Raw genomic sequence first — 26,087 nt, forward strand, 5'->3', positions numbered from 1 at the left:
CCCAACAAAAACCCCAAAAAACCAAACCCCAATGCAAAGCTTAGTAAGTGCGAAAAAACTATGCTATAACCCAGTCCTGAAGAGTTCTCCATTATCAGAAAAATCTCTCTGATGGAGACAGCTAAGAATTCAGGTGCTGACATGCCTAGTAATACTCATATCAGACTCTTACCTCGCTATCCAGAGGACTTTGCTTCTGAGGACTTAAGGATGCTTTTTGCTATAGAGAAAAATGAAAAATGAAAGACCAATTTAAAAGAATGTGACAGAGAAACAAAAGCTCAGAACAAAACAGCATAATTTAGAAGTGGTTTAAAACACAAGTCTTAGTTTTTAAATAAAACATGCAAGGGGGAAATATCAAGTTTCCACCGAGTTGGAACTTCACTGATATTGCCAGTAAAAAAGCAGCCTTTATTCCATATGAAAACAAAAAACCCAAATTGCTTTTGCATATTAAAGAGGCATAATAAAACCCAAAATATAACCCAAAGGAGGAATTTAATTGCTGAGAATAAAGTGCTCATGAATAACAAAGGCCACAGAAGAAAAACAAAAACCCCAAAAGGCTCATCAACGAATAAAACACATCCTAAATATCTAAAGTCTTTAACTGAAAGACTGAGCTGAATCTGTAATAAAAGCAGCTTTTCTACAAAACATTGTCAGGGGCCTGAGATTAGTTGGTGCTAATGCAAAGCCTAGTTTCAGGCAGCTAAAAACCTTTTTCTAAACCAACTTTATACACCACATAAATGCAATATAACATTCTTTTCCTCTCTGCAGACCGCCCTAAGCCCAAAATATTAACTGTAGCATTTACTAAATTTGTGACGGCAGGATTTGGGTAGGTCACCAGAGAGTAAACAGTAAAATACATTTAAGACAACTAGCATATAAACAAGTTTGTGTGTTAAGCAGCAGACTACTTCATATTGACTGCACTGAAAGAGAAAGTGAAGGTGTCTATGGAGTATCCAATGTTCCATAAATTTGCACCTGTGCTTTACCTGGACGTCACTTATTTATGCATCATAAAATACCAAGATTGATCAGGCAACATTATCTTCTTGTGTGCACGACTGATTTTTTCTCTGCCAAATTTGTCTTCAAAATTAAATTGCCTCTATGCCTTCTCAAATAAAGACCCCTTATTTCTTATACCAATCCTGTCACATCTATGCAAATGAAAAATTGAGAGAATGAGGCAGACTGTATAAATACACAATTACCCAAAATATGATTGTTGTAAAGAAATCTCTTCCTTCTTCCTCCCCATTTCTAGTTTTCTGTATGTTAAGCTACAGCAATAACATTGAATGGAATTAAATGCTGATTCTCCATTTTCTTTATAAAAGTGCCAGGCATGTCCACGAGGGTAACATATAAGTATTAATGATCTTGGCAATGAATTTTCATTATGGGATTTAGTAAATGTAAAGTATCAAGTAGCTGCTAGAGGAGGTACCTTAACAAAGTCAAGGACAGCTTCCCTCTGGATCTGTTTTGTTCTCATCCTCTCCTCCTCATACTGAAGTGCTGCTAGCTGGGCCTCCCGACGGGTACGCTCAATATGCCTGCGGTGCAGCTCAGGATCTGTATTGGACACCTGGAACAAAACAGTGCACCAGGCTGTAAAGACAGAGCTACACAGGGTAAAACCGATGGGTTATGGAGAAACAGTCCATGTCTTATGGCTAACATAAGTTCACTCTTGCATCAAACTTATTAGAAAAAAAAAAATAGTAGAGTTCAATGTGTTACCTGACTGTGGTGACTTGATAGAAAGTATGGTGAATCAGCTGGGGGTCTGACAAATGGAAAAACAGAGAGTAAGTACACCTTTTATCTTAAATATAAGCAAGTTTTCATACATGAGCTGTCAGTGACACAAAAGTATCTTGTCAAATCAGAGGAGTAACTGCTTAGTAAGCAAAGCTGTTAAACCAACTGCTGCGATAATGATTTAACTCATTGTGCATAGCAGATTTTGTGCAGTCATTTCTATCTCTTCTCCTGAATTGTGATAAAATTTTTCTACAGCTCAAGACGTACTAGTGGGAGTGTACATTTGGCCTATTACAATGAGATACCCAGTACTTTATACCCTTTATCTAAGAGCTGGTTAAGTAACCAGTCCAAGAACTTTTCAGATGATCCTCATTTAGAGGAGCAACTGGGTCCTGTGGTTATTTAGGGAGTGAAAAAAAAAATAATCAGTATAAACTATATGGGTTTTTCCCTACCTCTCTGTCTTGTCCACATAACTCCTTAGCACTTGGTGAAGCTCTCTGTCCTGCATCAAATTTAGAGTTTCAGGTCTTCGTAATTCATCAGTATCCCTGCAGGTGAACACCAGGTGGAAGGGGGATTGGCCACTGATGCATATACACTACTGTCAGATTAATTCTTCTCTATATTACAGCTGGGTTTGTAAGAGTAATTGCCTAGACAATTAGCTTCAGATAACCAAAAAGGTGAAATTTAGGATGACTAAAGAAATCATATCGTGATACCAAGTCAGATCAGAACTACTGCAGTTTATAATCAAATAAACATAAAATGCTTAACAATGATTTCAAAATACACAAAGATGGAATCTCTCTCAAGACTACGTTCTGGTTATTGTGGCCCTTGTTCTGCTCTGGAAAGAGCAGAATTATTTTTAAACATTAGCATCCTCTGGTATTTTCAGAACAAATCATCTTCCCCGTTCAAATGACGACTTTTTAACTGCCAGTGATACAAGCCATCAAAGTCACAAATAACTGATCTGTCTCTTATCCATCATACCAACAATAAAAGAGAAATTTTTCAGTCAGTTCTTTGCTAGAAGGCAGCTGCTAGCACTGAAACAATTCCCAAGGTCCGCAATCTACAGCATGTTCCCTGCCATGTTGCTTCCTAGAAAGAAAGTTGATGGAAACCGAGTAGCCTACTCTTGATAGCCTAGACTCTGCAACCTTCACTCTTGGGGCAACTAAGAAATAGAGACACTGTCCAATGTATTTCCAACAAATTTCAGTCATGCTGCCTGTGTGTATACTTGTTCTGCACAGAGAAGCTTAAGAGATGTGGAAGACCCATATGCTACAGGTCTCCTCTGTTGCTTATATTCACACTGATACACATGACAAATCCACAACTGTGCTGTTTTGAATAGACAGAACTCAGTTCAACTGAAGCCAAGAAGCATATTCAGACCAGAGTATACACAGCTTTGTTCCATCAGGAACGCACCACAGTCTGTCCAGAGGCACAAACTATTTACTGAATTGAATCAACTAATATAAGTACTCGAGATGAAGTCTGTGTTACATCCAACTCCATGAGTTTTAATAGCTCCACATGCTGAAAAAGAAAAAAGGTCTGCCTGCCAAGGCATTTGCACAAAATTATTGTGGAAGCAGTTTACAGCTTGTGGTTGCCACAAATGAAATATTTGGCTAATACAAGCTTAAAATATAAAAAATTACTCATTGTCATATGGCTGTTTTTCCACAATTTTGAAGGCAATGACATTATGACCTGTTCTTAGTGCCTCTAAAAATTTCACTCTGATGCAGCATAACAAGCTACAATTCACATGAAGATCCACTGCCATCCTTAAGATAAATTTTGAAAACATTGGATACCCTGGTGGACTACAATTTCCTTTATCATTAAAATCTCTCTATGTGAACAGCAGCTCTGTCTGTGTAAACAGCAATTTTAGCAGTAACAGAAGGCTAAATAGCCTTCTCTCATCTTATTTTCTTCAGATATGTCATGGAATCCAGCGTTTATAAAGTCTAACTCTTGCCAGGTTGACCACAAATATTAAAATAGAAAAACAAACAAACAAAATCAGTCTTTCAAACCAAGAGCCCTCACTTTATTTGGGGAGAATACATCAGACTGCTGTATTATTTTATGCCTTACCTCTAGACCCTACAGGATAAAGAATGCTGATATATGTATTACCGTCCTTCAGATCAGCACAGCTACTGTGCCTGCACATTTCAAAATACCTATTAAAATGTTGCCATACCTCTGGAAATATTTACACACTATTCTTGATTTCCTCTTTCAATACCATTTTAGAATGCCATTAAAAACTAATTTCTACTGACAATGTAAGTAATGACACACTTAGGGCTAGCAGTTGTCTATTTTTTTGTGTGTGTTTAACATTCCTAGTACAATCGAGCTGTTTTCTGCTCAGTAGTTGCACATTCACTTTCATTTCACAGGATACTGAAATGCTTCAATGGCATATTAAAGGTTCTATCAATTTTGATTTTCGTTCCATTAGCAAGAAGCTATACATTTGCTTATCTTCTGTTCTTTCAGCTAGACACCCAGAAGTCTCTTTTCAAACCTAACCACCTCATTTATATTCTAACTCTGACCCATATTTTATGGATAAGCGTTCCCTCCAGTAAGACAAGCAATCATTAAGGAGTAGGGACGTAATTCAAGAAGTCTACCTCATTCAACTAAGTGACCTGCTTTCAGCGTTGACTCCCATCCTATCCCTTCTTCCCCTGTATAAGTGCATGATTATGGCACAGCAAAGCACATCTTAAATTAAACTAAACTTGCACAGTACTAGGGGTACCAAGAGTCCACCAAGAATGCAACTTCACAGCACACCAGATAATCAAAAGTAAATCTCTTTATCCTTCCCCTAAACCTGCAGAACGTTTACCCCTTCTGTAATTTACATAATATAGCTTAAGTCAGCTACTTAAAGGACAAATGAAATAATGAAAAGCAGATACTAAATCAGTTTAAAAGTATACACTTTAATTCAGCAGATTTCTTTAACCAACTAATTTAAAGCCAAGCCTTTTGGTCACTGCCATTATTAGAATGCAAATTCCTAATCTGGAGTGGTAACTCATAAAAGAATCATAGAATCGTTAAGGTTGGAAAAGACCCTTAAGATCATCGAGTCCAACTGCTAACCTATCACTGCCAAGTCCGCCACTAAACCATATCCTCAAGCACCACATCTACCCTTCTTTTAAATACTTCCAGGGATGGAGACTCCACCACCTCCCTGGGCAGCCTGTTCCAATGCCTGACAACCCTTTCGGTGAAGAAGTTTTTCCTAATATCCAACCTAAACTTCCCCTGGCGCAGCTTGAGGCCATTTTCTCTCGTCCTATCACTTGTTACTAGGGAGAAGAGACCGACCCCCGCCTCGCTACAACCTCCTTTCAGGTAGTTGTACAGAGCGATAAGGTCTCCCCTCAGCCTCCTCTTCTCCAGACTAAACAACCCCAGTTCCCTCAGCCGCTCCTCATAAGACTTGTTCTCTAGACCCTTCACCACCTTCATTGCCCTTCTCTGGACACGCTCCAGCACCTCAATGTCCTTCTTGTAGTGAGGGGCCCAAAACTGAACACAGTACTCAAGGTGTGGCCTCACCAGGGCCGAGCACTATCACCGCCCTGCTCCTGCTGGCCACACTATTCCTGATACAAGCCAGGATGCCATGGGCCTTCTTGGCCGCCTGAGCACACTGCTGGCTCATGTTCAGCCAGCTGTCAACCAACACTCCCAGGTCCTTTTCCTCCAGGCAGCTCTCCAGCCACTCCTCCCCAGGCCTGTAGCGTTGCATGGGGTTGTTGTGATCCAAGTGCAGGACCCGGCACTTGGCCTTGTTGAATGTCATACCATTGGCTCCAGCCCAATGATCCAGCCTGTCCAGGTCCTTCTGTAGGGTCTTCCTGTCCTCCAGCACATCAACACTTCCACCCAGCTTGGTGTCATCTGCAAACTTACTGAGGGTGCACTCAATCCCCTCATCCAGATCATCAATGAAGATATTCAACAGGCCCGGCCCCAACACTGAGCCCTGGGGAACACCACTCGTGACCGGCCACCAACCGGATTTGACTCCATTCACCACCACTCTCTGGGCTTGGCCATCCAGCCAGTTTTTAACCCCACACAGAGTGCACTTGTCCAAGCTGTGAGCAGCCAGTTTCTCCAGGAGAAAACTACGGGGGGACAGTGTCAAAGGCCTTACTAAAGTCCAAGTAGACAACATCTACAGCCCTCCCCTCATCCACTAAGCGGGTCACCTTATCACAGAAGGAGACCAGGTTAGTGTGGCAGGACCTCCCTTTCATAAACCCATGCTGGCTGAGCCCGATCCCCTGGGTGTCCTGCGTGTGCTGCATAATGGTATTCAAGATGACCTGCTCCATGACCTTTCCCAGCACCAAGGTCAGGCTGACGGGCCTGTAGTTCCCCGGATCCTCCTTCTGACCCTTCTTGTAGAGGGCGTCACATTCGTCCAGCCATCTGGGACCTCCCCCGTTGACCAGGACTGCTGATAAATGATGGAGAGTGGCTTGGCGAGCTCCTCTGCCAGCTCCCTCAGTATCCTCGAGTGGATCCCATCCGGCCCCATGGACTTGTGAACGTCCAAGGTGAAGGAGCAGGTCGGTGACTGCCACCTCTTCAACAACTGGGACTTCATTCTGCATACTAGCTCCATCTCCCAGCACAGGGGCCTGACAACCCTGAGGATGACCAGTCTGACTATTAAAGACTGAGGCAAAGAAAGCATTAAGTACCTCAGCCTTCTCCTCATCTTTCCTGGCAAGGTTACCTTCCGCATCCAATAAAGGAGGGAGATTCTCCCTGGCCCTCCTTTTGTCACTGATGTATTTATAAAAACATTTTTTGTTATCTTTAACAGTGGTGGCCAGTTTAAGTTCCAGCTGGGCCTTTGCCTTCCTAATGATTTCCCTGCATAACCTCACAACATCTTTGTAGTCCTCCTGAGTCACCTGTGCCTTCTTCCAAAGGCATGAAGTGCCATGCAGTTTCCGGCGAAGCACTAGAAAACAATGTCATTTCCTAAACACATTCAGGAAATATGTGCTCTGCATTCACCATGAAACTTTGGATAAAATTACTGTTGCTGCATATTCTTACCTGTTTTGATGTAAATATCGTCTTGTATCCTCTGTTCTCTGAAATTCTCTGATGGATACAGGCTTTACGGGTGAGCCCTAAGAAAACAACAGAGAAGACTCTCAGCAACTTGTTCAGAATACTGTGCATTTATGTCAAATAATCTCTTTGTAGAGCAACATTTGTGACTACTGGTATTCAAAATACCCAACAAAGAACCCCAACTCAGGGATGTTAATTTCCAACTAGGCAAGCTTACTTTTCTCCTGTGACTGAAAGAAACTTTAGTTTCAAGACTAAATATGCCTAGTGATAAATTTAAGAGCTTAAAACCCTCCACTATTAAGAACCATGCAGAGAAGAAATGTAGCTCTGAAGAATGCATACACAATTGTACAGCAATGCAGTTCGGACTCTCAGAAATACAGGATACTACAGCCGATGCTCTCTTATGATGCGCTAAAGACAGGCCACAGAGGGACTAAGAAAGCAAAACATGGGATGAATGAGAACACCTTAGGCTTAATTTGAGCTGTGAAATAATTTATCCCATTGGGAACAGAGATATATTACCCTTGGTGTCATTTTAATGGGCATCAGTAAAAGTTTTAATGTAGGAGGACAGCAACTTTTCAAGATTAACTTGCCAATTTCCACTCACGCTGGTATGTGTATTGCTATATTGCATACAGTTAGCCTTCCTAAGTAGTAGATTTTGGATTGTCTCTTTAGAGAAACTACTGCTTCAGTTTAAAAGAAAACAGTTTAATTTTTATGGTTAGATAGATCCCTATGAATAGCTTTTTTGATGTTGATCAATGCCTTTTCACTATGACTTACAGCAAAGAGTCCTTGGGTTGTATTGCCAATATTTGCCTTTTCTGAGTTTTGTTCTTGCTCTGCTTCAAATGGTGTCAGGTTTTGTGATTTGATATTGAATTTGAGAATCGGAAAACTAACGCCCCTCTTAGATATCTGAGTCACCAATTTTAAACACCCTAAACAGTAATATAAATGGGACAAAATAGGGACCAGACTGCTACATGAATACTAAAGATCCACATTTTTTTTTCTTTCTTCAAAGAGCAAATATCTTTCTGCTTCAAAACACACAAAACTTTGAAAGGACACAATTTGAATTGCAGCACAATATGTACTGTTTAAGCATATCAGCCACAATGATTTTCTCAGATAGGTTATTCATGTAGTATGTACAGCGAGCCACTGAACTGTATAGCTGTGTACATTGGTATTAAGACTCATAGAACACAAAAGAAAACAGTTGTGGCTGAAAATCTGTTTCTATATGTTTGATTTCTGATGAAATTTTCCAAAAGTGTACGTCCAAATGACTTCAGAGGGAACAGTTTTCTCCATGTGTTCACAGGAGTGGCTGCTACATCTGAAACAAAGGCAGCTTCCAGTTTTGGCAATTCACACAATTTCCAAGGAACTCCAGTTGCACACGAATCTTTGTGCAGCTGGAAAGCAATGAAACGACATGAGCTAAAGAAAAGTGACAGTAACTTTACTGGAATCATTACCCTCCTCTGCACCAGGACATCATTTGAACACAGTAAGCAATCACTTAAAGCAGGTAGTATTAGCATAGCGTATTGTGAATGCTGGCAAAAAAATATATTAAAACAAACATCATCCTTATGTTGCGGGGCAACGGGTGCACACATCCTGACTCTCAGTACTTAAGTTGCAGTTACCATTACTGAGATTTCTAAAATGTAGCATTCCAGCACATGTATTACATACCAGCTCAAACAAAAATACTTGAGAACAAAAATGAAAACATACTGTTTAGACTTGTTGGGAAAAAAAGAACAGAGAGGCTAGTTTGCCTTCCCGCCTCCCACCCTCTTTTTTCTGTGAAAGGAGAAAACAGGGCAATGTGCAGAGCTACTCATGTCAGTTTCTGGACATTTGTAAAACGCTGGCTGGATAATTTTCTAACCTGTCTAGCAAGAATTTTACTTGTTGTTCATTTAACTGTGTCCTTTACTGACTGAGAACAGTTTCATATCAGGTTTTTCTGAAACTACAGATGATGTTTTCTGTTCAGAGAGGTGACTATATACATATCTAAGTCTGTACCTGTGGGTTCAAGCCTTGCTCAAGAGAGAAAGAAATTGTTTGCTGCAGATAGTAGGCTTTCTGAAAACTCTGAATATTTACGTTAGTCTAAACTTAAAATGGATACTCAAGACTGAGTTTCCTGGCAAATAACTTGTAATCAACATGAACAGGCAAATTAAGGGAGTTGCAAAATTCCTGTACTAAACCTTTACACTAATAACAATCAGTATTTTTCCCTTAAGCAAGCTGGTACGTATTCAGTACTAACAAATGAAGGTTAACAATTTTCTAGATATCACAAATTACCAGTTGGAAGCATCAATTTCAGCATTTTCTGAAGACAGCACTCCTTTGCAAAAACCATTTACTTCCCATATGCCTAAAGCACAAGCTTGCAAGAACCCACATGACAGGAAAACAGTGTGGCTGCCTTAGCCTTATTCCACATATCCCAACGGGCACTTGGGAGCAGCTTAACAGTCCAGCTCTGACCCTCCACAATGCACAACACTGCTCTTCCCCCGGATCAGACAATTTTTTTAAAATTTATTTTTAATTTTTTTTAACAAGAAAAGAAAACCTCTGAGGACAAGAACCATTAATACCATCACAAATGCTTTCCAGGAGCATATGAATTTATCTAATTTAAGTAAAAGCACCACCTCATTAGAGATTCGCCGCTGGTCAATATACGCCATGAACTGTGAGCTGAGGCTGTCTGAGTCCATGCACTTGGGTTGCCTCACCTCTTCCTCTTCCTCTTCTGTGGCACAGCTGTCAATATAGTCGATCTGATCGAGATCATGTTCCACTTGACATACACACACAAAGAGAACACCCATAATTAGATAACCAACAGGAGAGGAAAAAACCAACCCAAAAGCAACGTCAGGAACTAAGGCCTTACTGTTTTTCTTCTGTCTGGGAAAGCTCAGCCTGAAAGCTCTTGAATTTCGCCTGGCCCTCTAACATTTGTTAAACATCAGATTTTGAAATAACGATAAAAGTAGTGGTTTTTAAAAGGCAATTAGAATCATGAATCAAGCACAGTTTTAAATTGCTGGCTGCAGATACTTTTGCAGCGACTGAAAAGGTAAACACTGTGATTTTTTCTCAGTACTGGAAACAATCTATCAAAATTTATCAACTAACACCAAGACTGTAAATCATTAATTTGTGTACATTCTGAATAATTTCTCTTGGTTCTAATTCATCTCTGTCAGAAAAATTGGAATGGATATGACAGGTACGTCTACTGTTTTTACTGCTACAACAACAAAACAGAGGGCAGCATGACCAAGTTATCTGGATGCAAATGAATATAAGAAGTGTATATGGAAATAACGAAGGACAGTATGGAAAGAAACAACTCCCCTCTAAACCAATTTAAAATAAAACTGCAGATGCTTTTATAAAGAGGAGTGAAAAACAAAATTAGGAACCACTGAAATGAGAGCAAGAAACAGCACGGTTTGGCTAGTATTGATTTTTTTTCCTTGTGTGGGCGATACTATGTAGGGCAATTTTTTTACTTGTCACTGCTTTTACACATTCTGCCCAGGATACCGAGAGTGATGACATTGACCAAACTACCGTGGTGAAATATACTGTGCTGGGGATGCTGGGGAAAGCATAAGCTCCCTTTCTGAGCACTAGAGCTTTCTTTTTCTTAAAACTCTCCCCAAACTTGCTCCAGACTCTCTTGCAGACATTCTTTTTCTACTCCCCCACCCCTTTCCTGCTTGCCTAAAACAGACTTCTCTTTGCCTCACCACACAATCTAGCAACTGTTACTGCCAAAGCCAACTCCTCTGCTACTACAACCATCCAAAACAGCATTCCTATATACTTTGGCTTCATTAAATCTCCATCTCAGTTTCAAATCTTAAAAAACCCCAACAAACCAAACCAAAAGCCTCCCTTCTTTCCAGCCTTGCTTATTAGACATAATAATAATATTAACAATAACAACAATAATAATATTACAGTAGAGGGTGAAAGACATCAGTATGTGTGTTAGGAACAAAATTGGAAAGGATCTCCTGGATCACTGACAGCCACGTGCTATGGCTTGGGCCCCTCTCAGATACTCTTATTCATGAACTGACCATGCTCCATCTTAGAAATATAGCGAGGCACTTTGATGTACAAATCCCTGGTGTACAAAACCCAAAGAACAAAATACAGTTAGTCTTAGAGGCAGAGCTGGCAGCACTACCTGTTATTAACGCTGCCCACAGCTTCCCATAACACCATGTCTTCAATTCTTCTAACTTTGCCAGAATTTAACTGTTCGAACTGAATTTTTTGTCCGTTAATGTGTAAACGAGTGTGAGTCAACCAAAAAGCCTCAGATATTTCTAGAAGGTTGCAAAGAAAACAAAATATTGTGGCAGAGAAGAATAAGACTAAGATAGCAAAAGATAAAGCAGGGATGAGGAGAGAATAAGGAAGAAAAAGTGGGAGTTGGGCACAGAAGATTAGCTGATAAGAGTGAGACTCGGATAGGAAATATGAACTGGAGCCATCAGGGGAAATGGAAAACAAGGAGCATCTGAGAAAGAAGGAAAAAAAATCAAAGTATATGGGGATGAGATCTAACAATCGGCAGTGCAAAAAAATGGAGAAGAGGGAATGACTGAAAAAACCAAACCTGGAAGAATGCTAAAATTGGGACATATAAACAGGAGGACTGAACTGTGAGGCAGTGGCAGCAACAGATTATTTGAAGTTAAAATAGAGAAGGACTGCAGAGATCAAGAAACATGGGAAGCACCATCATCTCTTGAACAAATATGAGGGTGCTACTGTAAGACTGCAGGACAACAAATTGAGAAGGTGCAAAAAAGCAACGTCACTCACAAACACCCATCCCTCCTAGGTGGCTTGCATGTTTGGATTAAAACCCAAGACTACTGAACAAGGCATTTTTGCTACTTGGAAATATGAAATTCCCTGACAAAATTGCTCATCCTGTTCCGACAGCAGTTGGCAAGAGCACTGACAATTTACTACTGCCACAAATTTTCCCCAGCAGCTCAAACAGCAAAACTCCATGCACCAAAATTCAAGATTCCAAAATACTGTTTGACGCATGTGGGGGCTTTACATAGCACATATGCAGAAGCTGACAATGCTTCCCAGATTATCCTAATTCTGATGCTATTTGATTTTGCCTTGTAACATCCTTAATACAATGGTGATTTTACAACTCTGTGTGTGTGTAATTCCACCTAGAACTTTCTCTTTTTCCTCTTTAGACAACCTACTATTTATAGCAAATATCCTGGAACTTTAATAACGATGACAATAAATATTGTTAGCCAAAGATCACTATTTACCTCCACCATTAGTTACAACTGTGCTTCCTCGGTTTTCTTGATACTGACTTTCTCTTCGCAGTCTCTGTTCTTTAGTGATCTCTGCCACACGTAAAGGGAGATCTGAGAACTCATCTGTTGGCTTTAGAAAACAAATAGTCAAGAAACACTTTTCTTCGGAAACATCATCTTGTAAGCTACTACATCTTGATTTGTTATTTTACTTCAACTGTCCTGTTTTTGCACTTACAAATCATTAAGTTAAAGCAAAATATGGCTATAGGGTATTGTTTTTAAAAAACATATATTTAAGCTTCCTTAAAAAAACAGCTTGCCTACAGTTTTGTTTGCAATATCTGCAAGTGCTTGAAAACGTTCCAGGATGGAAACTCCTAGAACCCTCTCAAAAACCACGTTAGGAGTGCAAGCAAGTGTACAGAGTATAGCTCACTGAAACACTTTAGGTCTTAGCTACTGCCTCTTTTAGTTGACCCAAGAAGAAAAGGCAGCTTCCTCCTGGGAAGAATAACTGACAGTCTCCTTGCTAAGAGATCCCATTTTCTTGCTTCTAAATGGCAAACAAATTTTATTTTTAACATTTGAAACAAGCTGCAAAGAAAGAAGCTGAAATTTCCATTTCATTTTTGAAGCTTAGTTTTCATGTTCAGATTTATTTTATTGAAACAATTACTCATGAGTTAATTGTAGTCAACTCAACATTGTAATATGGTACAGTTATAAGCTTTTTTTTTTTACAATGGAGACCCCCCTTTTCTCATATTTTATGCTACAGTAAATTCATCTGTCATGAACTGTTTTATACATTTCTCTTATTATTTCCAACTTCATCCCCATCCCATACAAAATTATGCTTTTTCTCCAACAAAACAACAAATAATTTTAGCTCAAGGCAACCTGCACACTAGCATATACGTGTTACCTACTGAATATGCTTCCAGATGTATACTTATTACTTTGCTTTCCTGTACAACACTGCACTCAACAAAAATAAAGCTGCAACACTTACTTCATTCCCTGACCATCTTTTGTCTCCGCTGTCCACACTATTGAAGCCAGAATCAAGCGCTCCATATGGCCGGCCGGAATAGAGTTCCTCATGGCTGTCAAACACACAGTTTTAGTTACTATAACACAAACACCACCAAAAGCTGCTCAGCTATTACAGAACAAAAGCAGAATAAGCTACCAAGCACAGTGTGGTCACAAGCTCAGCACATCAGAAAGCATCATACTGCATTTGCCACATAAGACATGAAGCACATGCTTACAGCTACAAACATACTTGTCAGTCAGCTGTCCACCTGCCACTGCTTAGCATGTTAGGAGCTAATCTGATCCGAAGTATATATCCATACTTCAAACATTTCCCACAGAGAAATTAAGAAAACTGCAAAGTGATCTCTTATTTCACTGTTTAACAAATCAAACTTTCATTTTCTGCTGCTCATATGTTTTGGTTGAAAAACACTATCTCACAAACTTTTTCATACGTAAGCCTAAACCCATGCAAAATTACTAAAACTACAGGTGTATCAAAATATATTTCTACACAAAAGTAAGCAGAATATATTACATAACTATCTCCTGTATCATAATTACCTAAGAAACTGTGCAGTAAGCTGGACAACATTTCAAATACTTCATAATATAATAAATATAGAAATCTACATCTACAAAGCCTAACTTTGTCAGTGACATGTCTAGACAAAAGCATTAGACATGTGCCTAGTGTTACAATACATATAACCAAACAGCCATACAGTTCTCTAAATTTCTGGGCTCAGAAACTACGTAATTCAGCAGTACAGCCATCACAGATGTCAAGTCTGGCAACTGCTGCAGATAGCTACAGTAAAAGAGACAATGGGACTTGTCTGATCCACTGCAGATGGCATTTCACAATGGCTCAACTGTCCTACTGGCACTTGATGCCCCAGGGAGAAGTGAAGCAGTAATTACTACATAATACACAAGAACGAACGAATTTCAGGAGGCTAATGGCTTCACCCCATCATAACTAAATTGCAGGTCATTTTCTCACTGGTATTGCTCTCAAGTTGTTGCTCCCCCTAAAATCCCTCTTTCAGGAAATACTTATTTTCAAATTACTATTATTATTTATGCAGCACACTGTGCGCGCATGGGACTTTGTAGAACAATGACAGACTACTACACTGAGGTATTTTAATTTTCTGAGAGACACAGAATAGCAAAAAACTAGGAGGAGGGATGGAGGGCTACAGATGAGAAACGCTAGGCTATACATCTGCTTCTATGCAGATCTAGATTCTGCAAATGTACGCTAAAAGACAAGCTCTTCTGCCTGTGTGGAACTTTGATTAACTCAAGAGTTCCACCTTTATGGCCCCCATATTTAAACAGAAAGATCATCTGCATAATAAACCCCTAGCAAGAAATAAGGGGAAAGGAAAAAACAAGCTCCCTTCTTTTGGGTGGGGAATAAAAAAGAAAGACCATGAAATTGCCCAGTGCTGTTAAAGAACTATTAACTTGAATCACTGACAACGGAACCATACTTATGCTAACAGTTCACAGTACTTAAATACTGGATTTAAAACACCGGTCAAAGAAAAGAAAAATCCATCTGCAGCATAATTCCATTTTAAATGCACCAGTATTTTCAGAATCTCCTCAGAACCCTGTTCTAAGTTGAACAATTATTCCGAATTGAAGAATATAAAAATCAGTATTTGGCTAAAATAGAGAAGTATTAAGATACAAATTTTCCTCTTTTAGCCTTCCTTTTCAATTATAGCTTTTGAAACCACTAAGGTTATCTGGTAACTCAAAAATTCATAATCACCATTCCCAGGAGACTCTTCTCCTTTTTAACATGAAAGCTGCTTTCTACACCTCCTCTCTGACTCTCGCATCTAAACCAACTATTCAATGCTGCATGGTTTACACAATTACAATCATACAGCAGCCATCCTGAAATCAGTTGAGAAGTAAGATTTTAATTCCTCCCTGACCAACAAGCTACACAGAACAACTATTGAGCATTTAAACAGATCAAAGCATCTTGGGGCAACTACAACTTACCCAGGAAGCTTGAAATCAAAGCTAAATGCCTGGTAAGATCAACAGCCAAAGGAAAGACTTGACAGCGTTTCAAAGACTAAAACACAGCTCCAAAGCCACAATGAAACACATATTTTAAAGTCCTGTAAGAAAGAGCAGTTGTCCAAGTCCCAGAATATCCACTACACTGGTTTATGTATGAGTTAAACCTTCTAACTCCAGACCATAACAGTCTGCCTCAGTGCCAAAGGAACTGTTACACAGTTACAACAGTTCTGCCTCCTCTCAATCACATTCCCTCCAGCACCAACCTGAGGTGCTCTGAACTTCAGTGTGGTGAACCAAAGATGGGCGGCAGGAGATCAAACCTTGCTGCAAGATAAATTTCACAGAGCTTCTGCTTAGAAAAGGACTGTAGCATACAAGATCTCACTTTGGTAAGCCATTGTGATATAATGAGACAAGGCTAAAACAAATAATTAGTTGCACTAGAACCTCCAAACCACACTTTCTGCCATAACATTTCAGAGTATCTTGTTTTATTAGCAATATTAACCACTTCGTTATTAAAAAAAAATTTTAATCAAGAGTGAACTGACAGCACGACTCAAGCTTCTTTAAACTTTAAGAATCTCTACCACTCTGTTTCGGATTCTTAACCTCCATGGTATCTCACTTAGCTTATCAGATAAAACAGCAACAAAGTCTAGGGGTACTGACTGATATCTTATTTCTGTCAGTCACCTTTGAAAATAACAGACATAAAGCTCTTGTGACTTCCCTGGAAATACTAACTATATTGTAGTTGAATGCTTTTATTTCTCTCATCCAAAGTTCCAGAAGAATATAATAATTTGGGATCCTCTCTTCCACGGGATCATTCTACCATTTCCTCCTAACGTGTACTCCAGTCCATGGACAGTTCTTCCATAGGTACATGAAGACAGATAGGTACACCTGCAATACTAAATACCCCAAACAGCATGGTAACAACAACTCATTCTACCACCAACACTTATCTCCTCTTTGGGATGGAAATACAGCTGAAGGAAAGCCAGCTGAAGCTCATTTCATATGACTGAATCTGGAAGCAACTCTAGAGAAAGCATCCTCAATCAGTTCTGCACTTGTTTTTACATTTGTAATTCCAACCTATGTTTAAAATACATTGTTCTTATCTCACAAAGGCAATTAATGAAAACTTCCATAGTAATATATAACTACAGCCAACAATAAATCACTAAACACACAGCCCACTTATTTTATTGGAATTTCTCTTAAAAAAATAAACAAACTATGCTAAACAGATCATGACAGTTTATCATTTAGATCCTTTTTGGTAACAGGACAGTATCCCCAGTATTACGCAGAAACCTTCCGCAAGAGCTTATACTCTAGGAAACTGAGTAACACTCGTAAAATACTCGTAAGCTGACATCATCTAGAAATACAATTTAAGACATTCGGTGCCAATGAGGAATCACTCTGTCAGTCCCTCATGCAAATTCTTCTTCACAAATCTGACTCATGATGATTTATTGTGAGGCCCTCTGATTTGCGTTTTATTGCTGCAAAGACAGCGGTACATCCTGTCGCAACTTATTCCTCCACACCTTATTGACACCTTCCAAGATGACTGAGGTAATTTTTATTTATATTTAGTGTCATACTTCACTGACGCCCTTCCCTCTGTATCAGGTAACAGAAATAGATCTTAACTCCTGCTTTTCTCTAGGCATCTTAATTTAGCAGCTGATATGGCTGACTGTTCCAATATTTGTGTTACACTGCTAAGCAATAGTGCCAAGTGAAAGCTTGCCAAGGATAACAGTTTACTAATGGGGTGGAGATCAGCATTTACACCTGCGGTTTGAGCGCAGCAGTTATAAAATTCTGCACAAAAGGTTAAAAATCACAGCAGGTATGTACTTAAGTAAGTATGGAAAATATTAAGATCTTATAAGCTGAACACACATGTTAACAACATGAGAGCATACCCCCTGTACTATGAAGATACCAAGACTTCTTACTGTACATCAACTCTAACACTGCCTTTCATACGATATTGCCCAGGTGTTCTTCTGAGCTGCTCCTCACTACTTATATAGTGGTATAGTGGTACCCTGTTAGAATGCACCATGAGATAACACAAATGACATTCTTCAAAACCGCCTCCATCAATGCACTTACCAAAGAATAATCCTTGGATCTAATTTTTTAAAAAAAACCTCAGATGACTGACAAAATTTTCCTGAATGTCATCAGAACTAGGAATTTGGATTGTGCCAAACTTACCAAGATCCAAATCCCATGGGTCTCCTATCATAATCAGGCAACTCTGGAGCTATCTTGCATGCTTCTATGTTCAGGTATTTAAATATGTGAATTTTTCCTTTTATACATATCTTAAAAAAAAATTAAAGATTACATAAGTATAATTTGAGAATACATTTTCAAAGTACTCTACAGACATTTAACCTGTCGTTGAGAGTAATAAATGAGCACATTTATGTCAACTAATGCATCTTTTCTTCTAATCTCACTGCATTTTAGAAAAACAGCTGTAGTGGAGCATGACAGGATGCCCATGATAGACGAATGGAAGCTGTCATCCAAGTACATCTGGTCTGCATGCAACTTTGTCAGCTGGATGCTGAGTTTTCATCATGCAAACAAGACATAAGCATTTACAAGTAGTAGAATTTATACCCTTGGCATGAGAACAGATGCATCCCACCCATGCCCAACTTTGAATGGCAGCGGCAGGCTGCCAAAGCAAGCTCAAATTTAAAGTGAATGGAGCCAGTAACAGCTGTCTTTGCTTTCAAAGGGAAGCAAAACCCTATTGAAACTACAGGTTCAGCAAGTGCCACTCTTGCCTCAGAAGCAGCAGCTCACAGTAAAACCTGTAATACTCAAGGGCTTATGGCCCCACATTAAAAATTAAATTAGTCACTAACCATATTGCAGTTTCTAGCTCACAGGCCAGTTTGAGCACTCTGCTGCAAAGTGAACCTGCACACAGGGGCAATGAGGCCTCAGTCAAAATTTTGACTTTTGAGAGTTACAAAATCAGTCTTGCCTAAGAGAGCTTGCTCTCTCCTACACTGAAAGCAGAAATGTTCAGTGAGCATTAGTACAATGCTAATAGTGGAATTCTTAGTAATATCCCATAAGCGTGACTACTAGTAAGTAAAGTAAGAAAAGAAAAAGGGATTTTTCTAGCTGTGCTGCGTATTCAGCACTTTTAGACAATACAATTTATTTAAAGTCCTCTTCTTCCTTAAATAAAGCTTGTAATAGAACCCTTCAGCTTTTTACTTCATTCTGTCCTTTTTAGTTGAACTACTCATCTGAATTCCTAGCTGCAGATTACCTGTGCAGGGGGTGACTGGAGAGGGTTGTTCTCTAACATGATGGTCTGCAGATGTCTGAGGTTCCTATAACAAACTGGTATTGTTGTTATTTTATTGCAGGAGAAATCTAATCGAATCAAAGGCAACTCAGCAAGCTCTGAAGATAGAAAATAAACATAATTCAGCAGATTTAAAAGCAAGATTATAAAAATATGTTTTACAAAATAATTAAGTACACTGCTTCTAGCTCTCAGGGGAAGAAAAAGGCATTGAAAATAAAGAAGTGCTTGAAGCTTCTGCTGTTACAACTGACAGCCTTTATCTCACCTTCAGGTAAATGCACCAAATTATTTCTTCTGACGTTTAGGTCCCGCAAGGATTCCAGATTGCCAATCTGTGGAGGTATTGCCTGTATTTCATTACAGCTCACATCCTACAAAGCAAGAGTAAAGAATGAGTTAGCAGTTTTGACATTGCCACCACTGACTGGTAAGCCTCTGTTAGTAACCATAGGTAGTGTTTTATTTAGGGACTGAAAGAAAAAGACAACTATTTACATAACACCTTAGATGCTTATATTCATTAGATCTTGATGCTGATGTGAAGCATTATTCTCATTTTAAATATATGGGGAAATAAAAGCTTTAAAAGATTAAGAATTCAGATGTAGAAGTTTATTTCACGTTATCTTGTTCAAGTTATTCCATATTATTTGAGACAGTGCAGCTTGCTATATAAAAGCTTTTTGCCAGAAACAAATGCATAACAGCTCTAACTCCATCCAGCCTTCCTTTCAAAAACAGGGAAGTCTGAGAAATGGGATTTCGAACTTGCACATGCTCAGATAGCATCCTAATTACTGCATTATTCTGATCAGTTTAAAGAAATTGTTATTTCTTCTGAAGCACCTCCGAACCTATTAGACACATCAATTAAAAATTAAAGACTGAACAGTAATAGTTAAAAAAAACAACAACTGTATACTCACAAGCTCTGTCAGCTGCCTGAGCTGTCCAATTTCTTCAGGTATTGAAACCAACTTATTATTACTTGCTATCAAAACCTTTAGCGGTAGACTACAGAGGTGTACGGGCAATGTTGAGAGCTGGTTTCGACTTTTTGGACAGAAAGAAAACAAAATCATCAGAACTCTAGTGAGAAATCACCTCACCTCTTAATGCAATGAAAGACATACAAAACCCACACTCCATTTAGATTATAAACTCAGTCTTTCTTCATTACTTGGTTTAACTAGTTATGTGTGAACAAACTCTGAATATCAAGTACCAAGCCTGATCAGATGCTTTCTAACTCAGTGCTGGGGAATATGATATTTTTGTGCCCTTTCAGGTGCTTCTGACAACTGGCCATCCTGTCACAAATGAATATGTTTGAACAGAGTGCAAAAGCCTTTCTGATATGTAGTATTGCAGGTCAGCACATACAAAACGCCACAGAGAAAGTAATTATTTACTCAAGTAGAAATATACTTTAAATATTCAGAAAATCATGTGGATCAAGACTTTTGGTATGATAGATTTCATTATTCCAAAATACAGTCCTGGACATTTCATAATAAACTATTATTAAGGCAAATATGAGGTCATACGACTGGACCATAACCTCAGACAGAATGAGAATGGATTGTAAAAAGAGAATGATTCCCTTTAAAAATAAAACATAGCAAGGAACAGTGACTAGATGATTAGAAAGTTACTAGGGTCTTAACTAAGGCTTTGATCAGGTGTTGATATTTACCAAGATATGCTGCTGTATTATTTCATGCTTGAAACTCAGACTTCCTTATTATTAAAGCAAAAAAAAAAAAAAAACCCCAAACAAAAACTTCTGAGCAGTCAGTGAACCAACAGCAGCTTTTAAAAGGATAATAATTGGACTGCACCTACTAGAGATCATAGCAATAGGAAACCCATACCTGATTCATATCCTATTCCAACAATTCTTACCATCAATAAAAAAAAAGAAAATAAAGAAACATAAGCATACTAAACTGGCAGAAGTATAACGGCAGAAGGAAATAGCCTGAAGTTTTTCTTGATCAGTGTCCTTGCCAATTTATGACAAGGAACTTTCCACACCTCTTAAAAGGCCTTCTACAAATGGAGAATGCTGTACACACTTGAATTTCATCAACAGGCTAAGCTGCAGTAATTAGCTTTTAATGCTGGCAGAGAAGCATTAATGCTTGAGGAAGATCTTTAAAAGTAGAGTGAAGGTAAAGGGAAATTGCATAAGCCTTATACAGCAGCCAAGAGCTGAATTGTAAAGACTATCCAAAAGCTCCATCTTCTTTTTTCAGTCTGCATGCCTGTATTTCACATGAAAACTACTGGAATTTATTTTGTGAGTCCTTTAAGTTGGAATTAGCTTTCTTCTTCATACTCTACTTCTACAAGCTGCTGCTTAATCCTCACGTTCCCAGATCCACCCAAGTAGGAAAGACTGGTTCAGGTTGCTTTGATTCAATGACATACAATATAACAACACAATGATTACACACCATGTTAGCGTTACTTATGGATACATCAAAATTTATAAACCAAGACTACTGATGCTGAAGCAAAATTTCTAAGACAATCGTTACCTGATATTTAGAAATGTTAAAGACTGTAAATTCAAAACAGCCTCTGGGATATATCGAATGCAGTTCTGGTACAAATTAAGACTCTCAAGGGAGACAAAGTGACATGCTTCTGCTGGAAGTTCTGACAGTCTGTTCCGTGACAAATCTGAAGGGAGGGAAAAAAGAAACATTCAGTAAAGCTATCTTAAAATATCACGAGAACAAGTATTGACGGTATATTCAGCATCACACAGTGGGAGAAGTTGGACAGGAATCAGTTTTCACTGTCCTGCCTGCAAAACTTCCAAGATTATGAAGTGCCTCTCACTTCACATACAAAATAAACCAACATCTTTTAAAATCTTACAGCCACAATGAGAGAAAGCCAGATGCAACATTCCTTTCATAGCCATGCTTGCACACCCCAAACTGCCTTATGCTTAGAGGAAGCTAGTTTAAAGTGCTGAAAGCCCAGCTTCAAATCTCTGTTTCAGGACCATATTTAGATTATGGAGTTGGTATTGGGTAGGCAGTGCTGTAATGACCAGAATCATGAAGTAGTTTTCTCCCTGCCCCCTCCTGGGGCACTCTGTTACATGGAAATCTCAGCTTCAAACTCTGGTCTAAGATATATACTTTATATAGATACACTCATATTTGTAGTTACCAGTTCCAACAGGGGAAACATGAGGCACACACCTCAGACAAACCTTTTATAGACTAGCCAAAGCATTCCCTCCTTCAGGGAGATGCCGGTTCAAGCCTGTACTCTCAACCAGGCAATGGAAGGATTTTCAAGAAAGGGCCTTCCCAAATGCAGAGAAATGCTCTGCTTGCTGTGAGCAGTAAGGTTTTCTGTTTCTTTGTGATCATACATGCCTCGCTTGGCAAGAGAGAAAAATCTAACCAAAACTGCTACCAAATGTTTGTATCTGAACATTTTTCCTTAGCCAGTTCCAATTACAAGTCTATACGTATAAAATAGCCATCAGTATTATTCTCCTTCAAGAGTAAACAGCTGCATTGTGATAAATAATGTAGTTGCAAAGGGTTCTTTTTTCTTTAAAGGTCAAGGAAAGCTCTTGCTTATAAATGCCAAAGGACAGTTCTCACAAATGCACACTAATAGCTCCTGCTTCCTAACACACCCAGCTCTTAATTCTGACAGGAGTTATGCTCACATCAAGAGCACCTTGCGTCGGCAGGGAGTTCCTACTTAGATACTGCCTGTTTAATAAACTGACACTTCTCCTTTACATTTTTAAGGGAGGGCAGACATTCATTGTAAAAACCCATCTAACCTGAATCGGTGTCACGAATGATTGAAATAATAATAAAAAAAAGAAATAAAAATTTAATTGCTATTTTATTTGTTTTGAATTTCAATTTCTCCTCATCGGCATAAGACGATAAAAGCTCCCACCCCACAACGTATTCCATAAACTGACACAATTTCTGTATCATTATTCCATGAAGGAACTGTCCAATTGAGATTACTTTTTAAAGACTGTCAATGCAGATAGGTCTTGTGGTTCTTGACATGATTTTTTTTTTAAAAGGAAGCTTTTCCAGAGTAAAAAAGTCCTTCTCAGGTGCCCAAGGAAAAGAAGTCACTCCAAGTGCAGCTGGAACTGACTCTAGGTCTACCTCAATGCTTAGAACAAGCCATGAGCTACTACTGATAGATAACCAGTAATTAAAAATCTCACTAGAAAGAATCACCATAAAAAACTTTGTAGAGAAAAACCTACAGATGTACTTTAATGTACAAGTGGGAAGGAACTGCATTATCGAACCTACAGGTATGACTGAAGCCAACTATAGCAGAGGCTATGATGGATATAAAGTTCAGATGTTGCAGGGTGCACACAGATAAGAAAACATGAAAATCATGGAAACTTCTAATCCAACAATACAAAAAGGTAACAGGGAACAAAAACTCCTTGTCTGTTCAGCTACGAGTATTTAATAATAATAATAATCATAATTTTTTAAAAATTACACTAAGTGCTTCTTTCCAGCTTGTGCCATCCTCAGATATCATCTCAGCTTAAACTTGTCCAAATTTGATTTTGAAAAACCAGCACTTTTAAATTAATGTTTCTGACCAGCTCTAATAGTGGGAGCTAAAACTACAAAGTAATAGAAGTCATTAGCATTAAATCTGCATTGCAAATCTAGGATTGGGTAACTGCCTTACAAAGGAAACCGTTTGAGATCTTTGCCCCCCTTTTCTATTTTCTGTGGAAGAGACAACCTTCCCCCCCTTTTTTCTTTTCTTCTAGGAGTGAAGAAAAACCTGCACTTAGAGATTGCTAAAGACAGCTTCCATAAACATCTAATCTTGCCGTATGCTAATCCAGATAAACATCAGACAAATGCATCAAATGCAAAGAAAGACCACAGTGATGGATCCTGCTTCCTGCTACTGCCAAAATTTTTTTTACCTCTGTTGTTCATCCCAGGCCCTTTGTATTGTCAAAGTTTGTGTGAATCTCCAATCAGAATTAAACACATCAGTCTTTTAATCACTTCACCACACAGCCCCATAAACCCTATGTCAGCACCATGGAAAAATAATGGTGCAGGCAGCAGTCCCTTGTTCCGGTGGCAGGGATCACTTTTGCTGATTTAAAGCACTTGCTGAACACCAACCTAAGTAGGGAGAGCAAATGAATCGGACTGATCAGAAGCTGCTTAAGATTCTGTAGATAGTAAAGGAGTCAAAGTATCTGTGTATACCCTGCAGAGGGACAACATACACTTTCAAGGGAATGTATGACACTTGCTTTGCACAAGCCATTTCCCATAATAAATCAGTCTGTCCTAGGGATTCTTCTGCATTACTTCCATAATTTAATTCTCATCAATGTTTTAGAGAAAATGACAGTAAACTCCAACCTTCTCCTCCTCCAAGTTGTACAGCTGCAATAGATTTAGAGTGATAGTCATTGTAAACAGATCAACAACTCCATCCTCTTCCCCACCTTCCTCCTGAAAATATTTGAACGAAAGGAACAGCTCTAGCAAAACTAGAAGAGAAGAAAAAGCACTCCAGTGTTTGTTTATATGTTTATATATATGCTACTCTGCAGTACAGCAGTAGCTGGTGCTTTTCCATAGGAAAAAGTATGAGTGAGGTAAAGGAACAAAACGGAAAGTATTTTATCAAAAATATCTGTCAATTAAGACTTGTTTTATTCTACTATATCCATAAAATAACTGTTTAACAACCAGAAAATAAAAAAGTGTTATAGCACAAATTACTGTGCAAACTAAAATTTGTGCAGTTTTCTCTCCATTTCTCAGAAAAAATGACAGAATGTTGCTGTGAGGTTTGGTTTTGGGGGTTTTTTGTTTGTTTGTTTTGGGTTTGTTTTTTTTACAAATATTGTATTATGAATTAAGAGGCCATTGATAAATGTCAAATTGACCAATGACTAATGATCATGATGCAGATTATTTGCTTTACTATGTATATGCACTCCCTTGCTGCCTGACATACCATAAAACGCAAAGAGCAAATGACTTATTCCCCCGTAGAAGCACAAATGCTGAATTTCACCATGAATAAGCATATGAGTGAAATATGGCTATTATAACTTGAGCTAAGATTGACTTGTTTGTGTTCACATTTCATGGGTTAAAACTACTGTTAACAGAAATCTGCTTTAAAAAAAGTTTTTCTAGCCTGCTAAAAATGGATGCGTTTCCTTGAAGGCAAGATCATGTGGAATTTTGGCAAAGGGAAAGTGTTCTTTGGAACTAAGCTCTTTGTGAAAGATAAAAAAAAAGCCAACAGTACACATACAAAATGAAATCTCAGAGCGGAGTCAGATCGCTGACCTTCTCCATCTTAATTGGGATTCTGTTCAGAAAGCCAGCAAATCCAATATTAAATACAACTAGAGAATACACTACGTTTAAAATTGCATCATTTGGCATTAAATGTAAACTTTTCCTGCTCAAACAAGAATGTTCTTCTAAAGTCAAACATTAGCAGGGCTGTGTTCACACATCTTTAACTTAAGCTGTAACACAAATTTTGTCTCCAAAGGAAAATGACTGATGCATAAAGATGCACTGTTTAAGGTACTGGGTACTTTAACCCACTACAGACACTATAAAGAGAGGGAGCTGCAGCTCAACTTGTTGCTGGCACTCAAACTAGCTGGGCGGTGGTGAATTCCAACTCATCATGAGATGCTAATGTGATCAGTCCACTAATCCTGTTGCTATGGGAATACAGCTTCAGCTCTCATTCCAATTAACTACGAGCCAGTGAGAGCCAGTTCTAGACCCAGACTGTGCTACAAAATTTAGTTGATAAAAACCTGCTTTTTGTCACCAAGATCCGCATGTGTCTCCCACACACATTTACTTTTTTTTTTTAAATGTAAGCCAGCAAAGCCTCGATTTTTGGCCATCTGTTCAAAACCGAAAGTCAGCGACCACCATCATACCCGCTGGCACAACACTAATGTAAGATAGATTGTGACACTATGTCAGCATCTGTAAACTGTGGGCTCCCACCCATGATGTATCATGCCTTCTGTAACAACCCAGTTGCAGCTGTGTGACATCAGCCATGAATGTGCTGCAGTGATGCAACAATACTGGTATCTGTGAATTCATCTGAATCCTGATGGTGACACTGGCTGCTACATGCTGCCCTCAACTAAGATGACTTCATTTGAAGGGCAAGAAAATGTTCTGTTTTCCCTAAAACCATGAAGCATCCATTGTAACTTAAAAGCAAAC

At 38.8% G+C, this 26,087-nt stretch overlaps 1 protein-coding gene across 14 annotated transcripts in view; it reads right to left on the reverse strand.

The window, feature by feature from the left end:
• The window catches only part of LRCH3 (leucine rich repeats and calponin homology domain containing 3), a 69,975-nt gene that overhangs the window by 21,576 nt on the left and 22,312 nt on the right, over positions 1-26,087 (reverse strand). For 7 of the 14 annotated variants that reach the window (XM_064457533.1, XM_064457527.1, XM_064457532.1 and 4 more), the window contains exons 2-14: positions 21,348-21,492; positions 19,731-19,857; positions 19,070-19,175; positions 18,763-18,899; positions 17,682-17,791; positions 13,351-13,444; positions 12,345-12,465; positions 9,666-9,814; positions 6,937-7,013; positions 2,247-2,342; positions 1,765-1,810; positions 1,469-1,609; positions 173-220 (exon numbers count right to left, since the gene is read on the reverse strand). In XM_064457533.1, the coding sequence (XP_064313603.1) occupies positions 173-220; positions 1,469-1,609; positions 1,765-1,810; positions 2,247-2,342; positions 6,937-7,013; positions 9,666-9,814; positions 12,345-12,465; positions 13,351-13,444; positions 17,682-17,791; positions 18,763-18,899; positions 19,070-19,175; positions 19,731-19,857; positions 21,348-21,492 (1,397 nt within the window). The remainder of the gene's footprint in view (positions 1-172; positions 221-1,468; positions 1,610-1,764; positions 1,811-2,246; positions 2,343-6,936; positions 7,014-9,665; positions 9,815-12,344; positions 12,466-13,350; positions 13,445-17,681; positions 17,792-18,762; positions 18,900-19,069; positions 19,176-19,730; positions 19,858-21,347; positions 21,493-26,087) is intronic. The other 7 variants (XM_064457540.1, XM_064457538.1, XM_064457531.1 and 4 more) reach the window with 2 other exon arrangements.

Source organism: Phalacrocorax carbo, chromosome 7, assembly GCF_963921805.1.
Source record: "Phalacrocorax carbo chromosome 7, bPhaCar2.1, whole genome shotgun sequence".
Taxonomy (NCBI): Eukaryota; Metazoa; Chordata; class Aves; order Suliformes; family Phalacrocoracidae; genus Phalacrocorax; species Phalacrocorax carbo.